At 37.0% G+C, this 15,741-nt stretch overlaps 1 protein-coding gene across 4 annotated transcripts in view; it reads right to left on the reverse strand.

Moving 5' to 3' along the window:
* Positions 1-3,934: 3,934 nt before the first annotated feature.
* Positions 3,935-15,741, reverse strand: part of LOC580387 (protein phosphatase 1 regulatory subunit 12A) — a 123,012-nt gene continuing 111,205 nt past the window's right edge. For all 4 annotated transcript variants that reach the window (XM_030994140.1, XM_030994134.1, XM_030994151.1 and 1 more), the window contains 5 exons: positions 13,840-13,889; positions 12,946-13,051; positions 12,051-12,182; positions 11,197-11,247; positions 3,935-10,201 (listed from right to left, as the gene is read on the reverse strand). In XM_030994140.1, coding sequence (XP_030850000.1) covers positions 10,115-10,201; positions 11,197-11,247; positions 12,051-12,182; positions 12,946-13,051; positions 13,840-13,889 — 426 coding nt within the window. In that variant the 3' untranslated portion in view covers positions 3,935-10,114. The remainder of the gene's footprint in view (positions 10,202-11,196; positions 11,248-12,050; positions 12,183-12,945; positions 13,052-13,839; positions 13,890-15,741) is intronic.

Genomic DNA, 15,741 nt, shown 5'->3' on the forward strand with positions numbered 1-15,741 from the left:
GTTGGGCCCCCTCCCCTAAGAAATCCTGGATCCGCGCCTTGCGACCCTTGCCTATAATATTGCTCTACAAAACAGATCTACCACAAATTTTAGAAACATGTAAGAGAAAGAGATGAAACAGTTCTCGCTCGTACTATATTTTAAACAGAAATTTACTTTTGAGCTATAAAATATACTCTTCAAAATAAAGGGTAAACGTTAAATTTTCTAATCTTTAGCAGGTGTCTCATTTAATAATTGTTGTGACAGTTGCACTTGAAATTACTTTATCACCCAAGTCATTTGTTTCTTGTACTATTGATGCATGACATGAACACACATATATTTGTAATAGCAGTTCCTCAGGCAAGGTGCCTAGTATAGCGCCATCTATTGATATTCACTTGATATTAAACACTCAGGGGCCCGTCCCTAGAAACCGTCATAAGTCTAACTGCTTGACTATCCCATTGAAACGTGTGTTATATAGAATTAACATGCGTTTCAATGGGATAGTCAAGAAGTTAGACTTATGACGGTTTCTAGGAACGGGCCCCAGAAGGCTACATGGACATGATTATGTTGAGGTACAAGAACCCCCTTTTTGCCAGACAGTTGAGAAAAAACAAGTGATTTTTACATTTTTGGGGGGTTGGCCCCCCCCCCCCCCCCTGGCGCTCAAGGGGGGGGGGGGTGCAAATTTTTAAATTTTCGAGGATTAAAAAAAAATGTGCTTACTGCCCCCTCCCCCCCCCCCCCCCCCACTGAGCGACTTTTCGGGAGGCAAACAAAAAAAAGTTGGCCCCCCCCCCTAAGAAATCCTGGATCCGCGCCTGTTGCCAGAGCATCAAGGAGATTTCAGTCATAAGATTGTCATTATGTCAGGCAAAGAGTTTTCACGGAATGAATTGGAACGAAATGATTACTCCAATTAAAGCTATGAATTCCCGTAGAAGCCTTTGTTCAGACTTTTGATTTCTTATCGACCTCGCTGCAGCCACAATGAAATATTGCTTCAGACCATGATTTACGTCAATAAACAGTGACCTGCCAGTGTCACAAATAAGGTATAAAAATATGCTTATCTGACCGTAATTAAATGCCTAAAAACCCTGAGCTTCAAGGGGCTCCATCCCCTGGACTACACCAATTTATTTATTTATAAGAGCACATTCTTTTTTGGTCACCTACTAGCACAATTTCTTTTTTTTCTTTTTTTTTAATTAACACAAATTTTAGGGGGGTCGACCCCCCCCCCCTGCGTACGCGCCTAATCATTACTATATTATCATTATAATTCTTCTTCTTCTTCTTCTTCTTCTTCTTCTTCTTCTTCTTCTTCTTCTTCTTCTTCTTCTTCTTCCTTCTCCTTCCCCTTCTCCTTCTCCTTCTTATTATTATTATCATCTTTGACTTTGATCTTTGAGCGCCAATAGACCGGTTTATATTCAAATTGATGATATTTCTTTCCTGGTGACGAACAATTAATTTACATGTTATTAATGAATATAACTACAATCCAGTCTGCATACATCACGTGCTGCTGTGTCGGGCAAGCCTCGGGCAAGTTTTCAGGTTGTCAAGAACAACCTGTGTTTAAAAAGTATGCACACATTTTGTATAAGTTTGTAAGCCGGTCTATTACATTGCCAGATTCGTTGACAAGATTTCATATAGGTTTTTCTTTAATTTTGCGCCCCAATAAATTTAGGAAAAAGAAATTCCGGATGGAACGATCCCCCCCAAAAAATGTGGGTGAGAGTAGTGGGTGTCCCACTTTCCATAATGAAGTAGTTGTAGTTTAGCGTAATGTTAAATGATTATTCGTTTTTTTGATTTTCACATCGATATTAGTGAAAAAGCATTAGTTACTGGATATCACATTCATAACGAAAATATGTTTTCTCTGAACAATATTTTATTGTTTGCTTAATATACAATATTTATAAGGCGTATGTTTGAAGTAATTTGTCATTCAAACGATTCAATTCAGTTGTTATGTTTTTAGAAGTCAAAAGGGATACCATACATTATTTGAAAAACCTCATAGAGAGAAAACAACTGAAAATGTCTGAGGAAAAGTTTACAAGATTACAAAATTCTGAACAAAATTGAAGCCAGCCAAGCTGCTTTCATGAGAGGTGGACCAAAAACACCAGATGATAGCTATACCGTAGATGGCGCTATGTATATTCAATCTGTGTAGCATATCGAAGTATATTCTATCTTGCAAAAAAAAAGAAAAATTAAATATAGAAAATAAATTCCATTTAAAATACCCCTTTCCCCTTTGTCATATTTTTTCCTTCTTTTCCTTGTTCGTCTATTCGCCCTCAATTAATCTCTTTTTACCTGTCCTTCTTTGTCTCTTAGTTTACTTACTTATTTTTCGTATCAAGCATATATTATCTGAGTTTCGTTTTGCCCAGGGGCGTCCTAAAATGACTGTCCTTTAAAGAGCCGGCTTTCTTTCATTCTCTCTCTCCTTTCATTTTCCCTCCCCCTCTCTCTCTCCCTTCCTCTCTCCTCCTTTCCCCTCTCTCTCTCTCTCCTTTCATTTTCCCTCCCTTTCTCTTTCTCTCTCCCTCCCTCTCTCCTCCTTTCCTCTCTTCCTCTCTCTCTCTCTCTGTCTCTCCTTTCATTTTCCCTCCCTCTCTCTCTTTCTCTCTCCCTCCCTCTCTCCTCCTTTCCTCTCTCTCCCTCTCTCTCTCTCTCCTTTCATTTTCCCTCCCTTTCTCTTTCTCTCTCCTTTCATTTTCCCTCCCTTTCTCTTTCTCTCTCCCTCCCTCTCTCCTCCTTTCCTCTCTCTCTCTCTCTCCCTCTCCTTTCATTTTCCCACCCTCTCTCTCTTTCTCTCTCCCTCCCTCTCTCCTCCTTTCCTCTCTCTCTCTCTCTCTCTCCTTTCATTTTCCCTCCCTCTCTCTTTCATTCTCCCTCTCTCCATCCTCCTTTCCTCTCTCTCTCTCTCCTTTCATTTTCCCTCCCTCTCTCCCTCCCTCTCTCCTCCTTTCCCCTGTCAGAGGAACAGAATGGCGACAGTTTGAAATAAATCGGACCAAGAATTAGAAAGATATGAATGTTTGAAATATAAGACCACTACAGCTATGGGAATCTCTCAATTGCCAATTGGATAACTCTCCCATTTGTCCTGTACGAAAATATCATTAATTTCTCTTTTTCTGCTTTTAAGTGCCTTCTCCCTTGTGGCAATACTCAATATTTTAAGGATATCATACTCTTATACAGGTCCTCTAAAAAGAAATGACCATCCTCGAGTCTTACATTTTGGACAAATTGAAATTGTTGTATTTTTGTGTGTTGGAACTAATAAGAAAATTGTCCGCCACTACATCTCACAGACATTACCATTTCAGCCAATTTAAAGAGCCCATACCAATACTGATTGCAACTTTAAAAAAATTCATAATTCTCTCACTTTTGGTCTGATTTCAATCAACCTTTCATCGGTATGCTTCTCTGATTTATCAGCTTTCCTCGAGAGTAGTTTGCTATCAAGGTTGAATTTTCCTTTAAACATCACCTAGGGGTGTTTCACAAAGATCTTATCTCTAAGTTGGACTTTACACTTATGGAAAGCCGTTAGCAACTTTGAAAATATTTTGAACAAGGTATTCTAAATGGTATAAAATGTTGATTCAAATCACTCATATTTTGTTTATTATCAAGGAGATTTCATGTTCTTGATGTGGAATTTATGAAAAGTCTAAAATATTTGAATTTTTGCTTTTGAATATATTTTAGTTTCAGGCTACAAATGGCTCTCCATGATTTTTAAGTCTCAACTTAGAGTTAAGTTCGACTTCGGATCTTTGTGAAACACCCCCTGGACTTTGCGTTGGCTTTAGCCTAATTGGTATACTACAGGATAGGCCATTATCGACTCACCCTTCATAAGATACGAGTGGAAATAAAACAAGACACAAACCCAAGATGATTTCATGTTGAGAACTATTTTAATATGACAAAGCCAGAGTGGCCTTTCTCCTCTTACATAGAAACACATTATGAAATAAAACTTAAAATAGTTACAAAAAAAGATAAATAATGAAGAGAGAGAGAAGAGCAAACGAAGATCCTTTTTCTTCTTTCCTGAAACTAATAAAAAGAGAATACATTGTGTTTCTACTAGTTAAACTCCTCTACAGGAACATATATAATTTTGTATTTAGTAACAAGCACTGTACAACACAGTCATAAACATGGAGAGAGTTAACAAGGTAAATAGATACAGAATTATTTCATAAATACAATCGTGAAACTGTGCTCCATAACATAGTAATTCACAAGAACAAGGAACAGTTCGTATTCACAAAAAATTTCAACCCCATTCTTCTGATTTTACATTCTGTTTTTTTATACAAAGAATTTGTGCAATGAAAGTTTTACACGTGAAAGGAACTTGGAAGAAATGATACAGGATGAACAAAATGGCGGTTTGTGTGTCTCTTTCACAATGTTAGATAAATAATGAGCTGCTACCTTCAGTTTGGTATACACTCATTACTCTAAGTGCCATATGCAGTAAGCTATGTTTGTCAGAAGCATCCATAATGACTATTATAGCCATTGGTTTGATAATTATCCAACACACACTTCAAACTGATTGGAAGTTTAAAACATTCTAGTTGGTTGATGAGTTCTTGGAAACATTTCATATCAAATTTGTCCATGGGAACAAAAAAAAACACTAATGCAGTGATAAATAGTTCTTCAGTATAAACTCAACCAATTTTTTCATTTTCCACCACTTTTCATAACAGGGGCAACCAAAACAAAGCCACGCCCTTGCAGACTCACAGGAGGGGAATCCCCATTTCTCCATTTTAGGGGAATTCCCTTCCTAGTCAACAACAAAGACAGTGTATATACCATCAAACTCACATGGTGTAAGTGCTCTCTCTTTTTTAAAATTAGATATCGGGGACATCTCAGTGACGCTAAAAAAGTTTTTAATAACTTTAAGGAATGTCAAAATGTAGATTCAGGGTTTTTAACAACTAATTATAAAGATGGAAAGTGGTGGAGAAAACAAAATAAAAGTTGAATTTCAAACTCTAGTGAATTACTGAAATGTTTCTTCATGATCAATGCTCCCATGCACACTCAATCAACCAGTAGTTTTGAATTTCCATCGAGCAAGATGTTGGGTATCTTCACAAGTAGCGTATTCTCTTGCGAAAGAGTGTCGATCAAGACAGGCGAACAGTACCACTACTCGTCATCCTGTCCTTCAAACATCATATCGATCTTCAAAATGATTGGAAACAATTGAACTAAAAAAGCAAGACAAACGAGGGGGGTAGACAGACAGCGGAGGAAAGAAAAAAAAACACAAGTGCATAGATTTACCAAGAAGTTGTGTAAATTCCAACATGGGAATAGTCAACTCACATACAAAAAAAAAAAGTGTTTATTCTTCGAACTCCCACTTGCCACATTATAAAGCACCAATATTAGCCTACAAAATATCTACTCTGTACAGCTGTCCTCATACCATGGACTACATATAGTGATAATTAGAATTTGGATAATAATATTCATATAATTGAACTCTCTGCAATGAAAGTCTATGCAAAATATCCTATTTTTTAATCAATTAGATCGCACTCCAAATGATTGAATGATTATAACCACTTTCCAAAGCCCTTCCCCCGTTTACAATAAAATACGGCGGAAGGGACAAAAAAAGTGAACAAAAAAATATACTAGCACCCCAAGCTTAACTGACTTGAGCGATTGTTTCAAACTGCTACGTGATTAAATCTCACAGAATAGCCCCGATGGCATTTTTGTTTGAATAAGGCAAACTTGTCAGGGCTACTCTCTTTTCTTAATTGCTGTAATATATGAGTTGAAAACTGGACTGCAATCTTATGTTATATAATGAAACGATTGGAAAACACAATGTTCGAACATGCCCCCTGCGTAATTTTCTTCCCGATATCCAAGGCTCTTGGTTGAATCAAATCATGCCTTCTATTAATGTGTACTTCCTTCTTTGTTTTTTAAATATATTTACAAAAACTTTTTTTTTTTAGATAGGCACTGCACTCCACACCTGATACAATGGCTTAAGCAAGAGAAATTAAAAAATGCTCTACAGTGGCTGAATACGAGACTAGTACAAGAAGACAATATTCTTTCTTTTTTAAAATCCAGGGATGGCTAGGTGCATGCCATATTACGAGAAAAAAAAAAAAAAAAAAAAAAGATTGGAAGATACCATACACCTATTTGAGGTGTATGAGCGGGTGGTATGAGCGGGTGGTTGAAACGTAGCCCCAGAGTCTTAAGGCTACTCCTATAGTAATAATTTGAACAGTCCAAGAGAAGGAGAAAGCAACAAACACACGCACACACACGCACGCACCCACACTCACATTCATACAAACATTGACACACTAAGAATACAAGATTGCCAAGAAACTTAGGAAGGAAAAAAAAATCATTGAATTATCATTTACAGCTCCCTCTATTCCCTTTCTTTAAAATCCAATCATTTACAAAAATCTAAAAAATTCCCTAATTAATTGAGTATATAATATTAAACATCATGTTTTGTTAACTCCTTCTTCCCAAAATCTGCTAAAGCATCAAAACAAAGCTTTGCAAAGGTGAGCAATTCATAGAGAGGAACAATTTTTTTTACTTGGGGGCATGATATCAACAACAAAAAAAGACATAATCTGAGACATAATATGTGAAATTGTCTTATTAATTTTCCCCCTTAATTTGATGACAATTATTTCATTGTTATCATTTATGAATTTTGACTTAACCTTATTCGAACATTACAGGTTTATTAAAGCTATTTTCATTATCATTGCATTCAATTGATTAAAGCACTGCACCCCCTAAATGTGGATGAAGGCACCACACAAAAACATGACTCTATGGACATCAGATCAGAAAGCATTGTTATGTTTTTTTTAGAGGACAGCAATAAAAGATCTATTTCCACTAGTGCTTAAACTGATCTGCAAATCAGACATCGAGTGCTACAACGAGAGAATAAAATAGTATCACCTAAAACTCTTGCTACTTTAAACCTCTATTGAGCAAACATACAAAAGATTTCAGACCACGGCAGGAGAATATTAAATCTGACTTTAAAAAAAATCCTAAACAATATATTTAATACTCTAAGGCTTGAGTTATCAGAGTGGTTAATTTGAGAGAGAGAAAAAAAGAGAACTGAATCTGAGATCGAATTGGGTCTCTTTGATAAAAAATGGAGTCGCCATGGTTTATCTAAGTGAACCTGGAGCTATCACGCTCCTTTTTTTTAATAGAGAGAGAAAACCCGTGTTCTAGCCAGGGTCAAGAAAGTGTGACCACTATACAATTAAAAGACATTGCGAGATTTCAATGTCTTGCAAACTTGGGACATTGAAAAGTGAAAGGTTTTTGTCTGAAGCAAGAAAGAAGAAAATGCGTGATGATGCATTTTTAAAGCAAGCAATTAACCAATAGAGCATTGAATTCCTACAAAAGCTATGCCTTAACATGTGCAGATTGAATGTCAAGTAATGTGTAGTCGTACCTGAGGACTGCTTTAATTCTAAAAATAAGATGAAAAAAGAAAAAGGGGCGACTATGAGAGGGAAAATAAAACATGCTTGCTAGTGACTAGAGTCGAGAAGACACATAATAGCACCGCACAAATACTCATGCATTGTAACTGACTCTAATGATAATCGTAATAATAGAAAAAAAATAACAATATTACAAAGCAGTAACAATGCCTTTATAGATACATGTTTGATAGAGCACTAAAGTGCTTTGTAGTTTGATTCTATGCACATGTGTTGGGTTCTACAAAAAGAAAAAAAAATGGAGACATGATGAAGGACTACATGATAAATTCTGTCGAGTTCCCGTCTCTCTTAAGCTACATCACGCATCTCTCGCTACTCTCACACGCTCTCTTTCTTTCTTTCGCTCTCTCACGACAACGCAAAAGCACCACTGAGACAGGTGTCATATTATCTAGATACAGTGAGAAAGAAAAAAATTGATGTGAAGTGAACTACGACAAGTATCACTTCTATTCTAAGTGTAACTTAGCTGGTTTCCAACGTGAGATTGGAACTACGCGCAGTGAGAGATACAGCAATCCAATAAATAGATCGTACTGGAAAACAGTTGATAATACACAAGCTTCGTAATTATTGCACACAAAATCTACATTCCTTACCGTTGCTTTTTAAATGCTTACAATCCTACTATTATAATCAATAATCACCTTTTTTTTCTTCAATAACCTCAGATGAATTTTCTCTGAGATAAAATAATGAATTTATCAAAATTCATCTGATATGCTAGTAGTGTTTCTGACCTACCACATCAAAATATAATTATTAAATGAAGAGAAACCAAATGAAAACAGCATCCAGAAGAAAAAGACGAGAATAAATTCATCCTGATCACAAAAGGAATATTAAACTCCGGTAATCGTTTAACTACAATCACGTAATTGATAATAATAAATGGTTGCTATTCGTGTCTAGATACTACAAGTTTGGTTAAAGTACTCCTCTTATTAAACACTCCAAAGAGATCGTTATCATCTATTGTACAGAAATCTCCACCAATCATCACAATTACAAACAAAGATCATATACCAGTCTCTATTCGGTTAACTTCAGTGAAAAGACTCAGCAAAAGCCCCCAAATCATCATAACACGTAAAATAAGAGAGTGAATCGCAGCGATAAACATGCCGATCGACCCCCTGGAAGACATTACTAATTGATTATAACTGTTTGATCGAGAAAAATCATTTGCTAGCTTATCAAGCAAGCCTATATTGTAACAAACATCCCCAAACATATTAGAGGAAAAAACTCCTAAGAGTTGAATGATTATTTCGAGACATAGAATTCAAAGAGAAATTACAAATTGTGATGAGTATTCATTCATACATATATAATCAAAATGAATACCTGTAATCGAAAAATGACATAATGACTAAAACATAAGATGATGATGAAAAAAAAATTGTCCATAGCTCTTGGCCCAAAGTCTATCATGGTTCTAGTTCTTTTGTCTCAGCTACGCACTTTTTTGCCTACAGAGGGCTCCCTAAAGGCTTCATTACCATCTTACGAGAAACGCCAATTCTATAAACAGAGGTTCTTATTTTACGCTGATAAAGGGTGTTCCTCTATACCATAAACTTTGGCCATTTTGTGTTCTTTCCACTTGAAACGTGCTAACATCACCACATCCCAACTACAGAGGGCAGCATTGTCCTCATCGGGTATGAGAGATATCTCCGAATCTAGCATTGGGGTAGATTCGTTGAAGGCATTCGGCAGACTCTGTTTTGTAGGACTCTTTTTTTAAATAGTTTTCTTCTTTTTTTTCTAAGCTATTTATAAACACACATCCGAGGGTGCCCACTCTGTTCCCCCGGCACACCTTCCTCCATCGCGCCCCTTCCTGATTGGTCAAATCTCGGTCAGCTGATTCGCTGTCGTATCCATCACGCATCCTCCTTGCACTCAGCGCACGATTGGGCATTCCTGCTTAGCCTGACCTTATGACCTCCAGTAGCACCCATCGCCACGGTAACACATCCCACAACGAACAGGTTATCTTCAACAAAGTTCTCCAAGAGCTCAGCATTCTGATGCTCGGAGGAACGTTTGATTCCTGTCAAGACTATGCTACCACATTCAGCTACAAAAGCAAAGCGCTAAAGGACAAGCGTACAAAAAGGGGAGGGGACATATCCATCATTAACAACAGTATAAAAGAAAGACTGAGCGATCTTTCGAAGTAAATCATGCAAATGAAGAAGGAGGAGGAAACTGAGATGGTATGAAAACCAAGAAAGGAAGACGAGATGGATTTGTGAAGGGGGAGGGGAGGGGGGTTTAACAAAGCCAGCCCTAAGCAGCAGGAATGTCGCGCGTGAGCGCCCAGAATCGAGGACACGTGATGGAAACCTCACGATGGTCGTTCTGGCTGGCGAGACAAAAACTACGGGTGGTGATCGACGATGACGGTGACGATGACGAAACTGATGGCGACAAGGGAGCCGATGAGACGGTTTGGAGGCGATAGTGGTGGTGGAGGAGTCGTGCCCGGGGAGAGGGATCAGTAGGCCTCATTTGGATAACTTGCTGATAACCCGGACTAAGGCACCATTCTCGTCCTTCAGTCGCTGATTGTCAGACTTTAGTTGCTCCATGGCCTGGTGGAAACAAACACAGAGAGATGGGGGTCAGTACTACAATAAGTTGAAATGTGTATTAAAAGCAGTTCCATGAAAAACTAGAAGATAGGTCTTATTAGCAAACATCTTTTAATTTAATGTTAAAGGTAAAGACCAGTATTGGCAACGCCCCAATTTCAAAAAATGAAATGGAAGCTCTCATTACCAATCATGTGAAAGAATATGTTTTGACTAATACATGATGATAAAAAATTTGCCGGGAAACCGCCTACTAATTCATATATTTGGTAAATTTATTTCTCTCATGGTCTGGTGAGAGAGATAGGGTAGTCCCATATACATCTTTCTGTGTATAGTGCTTGTAACTTTACGAAGAATGAGCCAAATTTCTTATCATTTTGATGATTCCAGAACCTTGCAGATGCTAGATGCTAGATGATCGACCTTTTCTGATCGATTCCACAACGTTTCTTTCACAATGCAATCGCATGACCATTACTGGTCTTTACCTTTAATAGACCAGTTCACGGTTAGCACATTACTGCAATGACCCCGAATATCCACAGATCTTCAAAACATGAAGAGGTCCCACTTTGCACATTTTGCAATAATCAATCCTACAGCAATGGAGGTGCTATATAAATAGCCTTTGTTTCCCCTTTTCAAAGAATATTTCCACCTGTACATCATGGAGTGCACTGCTTGTGCAAGAATGAATAATGATTACATAACGTTCATGAGCACGTATCCAGTATTTCGTCTCCGTGTATTTCAAAATTTGTCCCACTTAAACAATTTAGATTATGATGTAATAGTGATGACATTGACATCTACATTGAGTTAAAACTTGCACTTCATTTTGATTTGCTACTGAAGGGCTGAAGGTTGTTCTTGCCACCCACGAACAACAAGTTCCTCTGTTTCTTCTTCAAATCTTCACCATGATGAGGGCACTTTTAAAACACAAACATTATTTCAACGTAATTGCACAATAGAGATTAAATTTCACTCACCTTGAGTTCTTCTTCGAGCTCTGAAATTCTTCGCTCTAATCCTCGTCTCTCCTGAAAGACAAATATGAAGAATGTACGGTAAATGAATGAATTCCCGATTATAAACTCAGTTCAAATCAACCCAAATCAACATAATTCAAATTCCCCTGAAACTTCTCCCAGGGAGCCTAACATTCAAAGAAGTCAAACAATTTACACCTTTACATCTAAGGAATGCATGGCAACTAATCAATCTTTTCTTTAAAACTAAAGAACTGCCCAAAAGGTATAAAATAATAATAATAGGCATTTCTATGGCGCCGTCTATCTAGAAATTCTATTCCAAGGCGCACTAATTATAACCCCGGCTTTAGCCTAGTTGCCATCACAGCGCTCCAGCATTTCAAGGAATTAATTCCTGCCAGGTACCATTTACCTCACCTGGGTCAAGTTCGGCAAATGAAGATTACTGCATTGCCAAAGGACATTAGTGCCGTATTGGGGACCGAACCACGACCTTTGAACTTCAAGTCAAGTGCTTAAACCACTCGACTACAAAACTTCTACAACTTGACTTTTCAGCTTAAAACTTGCCATTCCCTTCCAGAATTCTACCTACTCACTTGAAACTGAGTATTAAGACAAGATTGGGGAGGGGAGGGGGGGGGGGGGGGGGGTGGTGGGGTTCTTCACTGGCAATTTCAAACATTAACATCATGTTTTTCAAAGAGCTATTTACTCCTCTGACAGACACTAAAATAACTGATATCTTTATTATCTACGTCATCTATTTCATTTTTCACTTCCGACATGGTCTTCAAAGATGGTTAAGGGCATCATGTGTGAAAGTGGCTTTGATACGATTCCCCACTTACCCTTTTATCCGAGTCGCCCGCCCTCGAGTCTGACCTGCGATCTGATTGGCTCTTGAGTTCAGCAATCTCTTGATCTTTGTGTTTCACATCGCTCTGAAGTTTGCTTATAAGAGAGTCTTTATCATCAAATAACTGAAAGAGAAAGTGAGAAAATGACGAAAATTAGCTTTTGTGATGTTTTTTGGAGCCGCAAGGGCATCAATACAGATAAGATAATCCTATTCCTTCAAATAATTGTAGATGTAGAAAATTATCTCGGAAAGTCCAAGGCATATTGTTGTTTTGTGTCCACTATGCTACTGAGTATTATTGAGTAATGTATCATTTTTTGTGTTATATTCCATCTTATCCAAGTTCTAATAGGGTACTTAATTTGAAATAAAAAGATGATTGTTACTACAAAATCAAAGAATAACAAAGTCATACTAGAGCTCTTGTCTTGCACTCATCAGAATAAATCACAAGAATGAACAGAAAGCCTAAGCAGACATTACAAGTTGAAGCTAAGGGAACAAGAATGCTAAAAGATAATGGGCTTTGATTGGCTGCTGGAAAGTAGACGCAAAGCCAGCCATTCAACGAAAATGCTTTGAAATATTCATCAGACCTACTAGTAGATGAGGATGACACAGAATAGGTTACAAATCATGCCATCTGATGACATTTCATTACCTTAAAGCCCCACTGCACTAATTATAGCTACTTGCGCCCTCTATATAGCAAACAATGTCTAATCGGTGACAGTTGGTCCCCCATAGTCCCCTTTATCTTATGTTAATTGAGAGCTGATTTGATGAGCTAACCACCTGTCAGTGTCCATGCAGGGAGGTCTAATCCCTCCTGGCCAAAGTAGCGCAGATGGGCTTTAATCCATACTTGTAATTATCTTTCTTACCTTTTTGCAAGATGAACAAGCTTGTCCTGAATTAGACCGCGTTGAGGTTTGATTTCTATCTGAGCCCCCTCTCGATCTATCCAGGACTGATGATGAGTCCCCATACCTGGTAGAGAAAATATTTCAGTTTAGTACAATGCAGTTCAATTTCAATAGTTCAGTGTAGTTCAATTCAGTTCAATTTAACAATTCAGTGTTGTTCAATTGAGTTCAATTTTAATAGTTCAGTGTACGGTAGTTCAATTCACTAGTTCAATTTAATTCAGTGTAGTTTTATTCAATTCAGTTCAATTCAGTTCAGTGTAATTTAGTTCAGTTTGGTTCAGATTAGCTCATTTTAGTGCAATATCATTCATATCAGTACATTCTGATTACTTTGATTCAGTTCATTTCAACACACAAGTATTGTTCTATTCAATACGGTTTAATAGAGTTTGTTTCTGATTAGTTTGGTTCATGTCAATTCAAATGAAATCAGTGTATTTCGGTTCAGTTCATATCTATGAAATTAAGTTCAATTCATATATTTTACTGCTGTTAATGTCATATCGATATACATGTTTTTTTATTACTGTGAACTTCAAAGATACACTTAATATGAAGCCCTGTATACAATAACCCTTAACACTAAAAGCATGTTGTTAGATATAATCATTTTCTCCATTGTGTCATCAGACACTCATATGTTGTATAATATACGCAGACACTCATCTCATATACAACAGCCATTAGCATCACCATAACAATGAAAAAAACACTTAAAAATCCTCTCACTATATTTCTTTAAACTATCAAAAAGACTGCTCATGGTAGTACCAACATAAGAAAATGGTTGCTACCATCATCACTACCTACATCCTCTTGAAATATCACCATGACAACCCATCCACTTACCTGCTTCCTACTGAGCTAGTTGATGACGGCCTTGAGGAGCGATCGGTTGTCTGTAAATCCAGAAGATAGAAGAAAATATAACTGTTAAACATTATCAATAGTGATTTAATAAATCAAATCAATATTGATTTATAACATCACAAACAATTTTATGCTACTGAATGAATCACAATTCCTAAAAATGCTGATCAAATTCTTTATGAAATTATGCATTAATTATACAGCAAATAGTAGTGGTCCCAAGATCAAACCTTGAAGGACACTGTCATAAATATGCATTTGACATTGAAAATGAATTAACAACTGCAATTGGGTATTGACAGTTGGTAAAGTTTTTTTTTCAGATCATCATCTTCCCCTATTCCAATACAACAATAGCACAGGGTTATTTCTTTTCAGAAACAACAAAATAGTATGCGACTATAAAATGTTGTGAAAAATTACATTTTGATACTTACACGGATAGAGTGAAGATAAAAATACAAATATCTACTCTTTATTCATTGCAAAGGGCTGCTCATTATGTGTTATAACAAAGACATATATAACATACAACAAAAGTACACTGACACAGGACAAGCATTCCTCACACACACAAGACAGTACTGCTTCACAACACAGTATAACGTTTATAACATTTATCATACTCATTTGTAACATTTTATATAATGACAAATAACATACATAAACATGAACAATTGTTTTGTTTTAATGCAGACGTTAATCTAGTTTACAGACTATACAACAATACACCTTATTAGTTATAAATATACACATGATTTCATGACATGTTTAGTAGCTGAATTTGTGTACACCAAGGCGCGATATAAACATGTCAAAGACAAAGAAATATAAATTTGACAGACAGCCAGCTTAGATAGGTCAACAAGTACTTAATCATAGTTATCTTTATGCAGCAAGTTATGGGGATATCATTATGATAATGACAGGGTCTTGCTCATTCAATGCATTCATATGATTTATTATATTCAAGCAATCAGAGGACTTACCAACCCCTCAAGACTTGAATTCATATGATTCATTTGAAAAAAAATAATCAGGGGACTTACCATCCCCTGCAAGAAAATAAAATTTAGCCCCTGGTGCTGAACAGTTGCAGGACACATGCTCCACTGTAATTTCCTACACTAACCAAAGTCCTAACTGCAACCCTAAACCAAACACCATACCTAACCCTAAGTTGGGGCTAAACCTAACCGAAAACTAAATTGAAAATTTAATTTTAAGTAATTCCTAACCCTATAACTGCCAATCGTTCAAGGCAAAAATTAGGATTCTCTCAAGACATAAGTAGTAATACAATGCCTTTTGTATGCTTTTTAACAGAGGTTTTCAGAAAAATAGAAAATTAAGGTTTTCTAAAAATGACTCTGAAGGCCAAAATTGGGAATAATTCCTCCAAAATAGGAACAGTTTGTAAACCAATATTCCTTTTTCGAACACAGCTCAGTGCGATTGTCAGTGGAGCATATGTCGCAATGCCGAGCTGGAGACATGTATCATCCAGTGAGAGCTAGAAGAACATTACGAGGGGTCAGTGACGTACATTGTAACTCCATTTTGAGAAAAATGTGTCACTGAGCACTTGGGCCTCTATGTTTCACTAGCGATTGACTTCAATGGGGGGTTGGGTGAAGTTAAGTCTTCGCATTTCCTGGAAAGCCCACATTTTTCAGAACATTTTGATATCAAATACTCGTTTTGGCAAAATATGGAGTTACGTCTTTGTGTCACTGAACCCTCGATATGTTATACCTTTGGGTTTACTGCCCTTCTGGCTTTCATGTGACTATTTTTCATTACAAGTACACCATTAGACTTGACACCCACTGCCAATCGTGCAGCAGCCATGTTAAGATATTTGACATTAATAGAGCTCAA

The sequence above is a fragment of the Strongylocentrotus purpuratus genome, unplaced genomic scaffold (genome assembly GCF_000002235.5).
Source record: "Strongylocentrotus purpuratus isolate Spur 01 unplaced genomic scaffold, Spur_5.0 spur5_contig_850, whole genome shotgun sequence".
NCBI classification, from domain to species: Eukaryota; Metazoa; Echinodermata; class Echinoidea; order Camarodonta; family Strongylocentrotidae; genus Strongylocentrotus; species Strongylocentrotus purpuratus.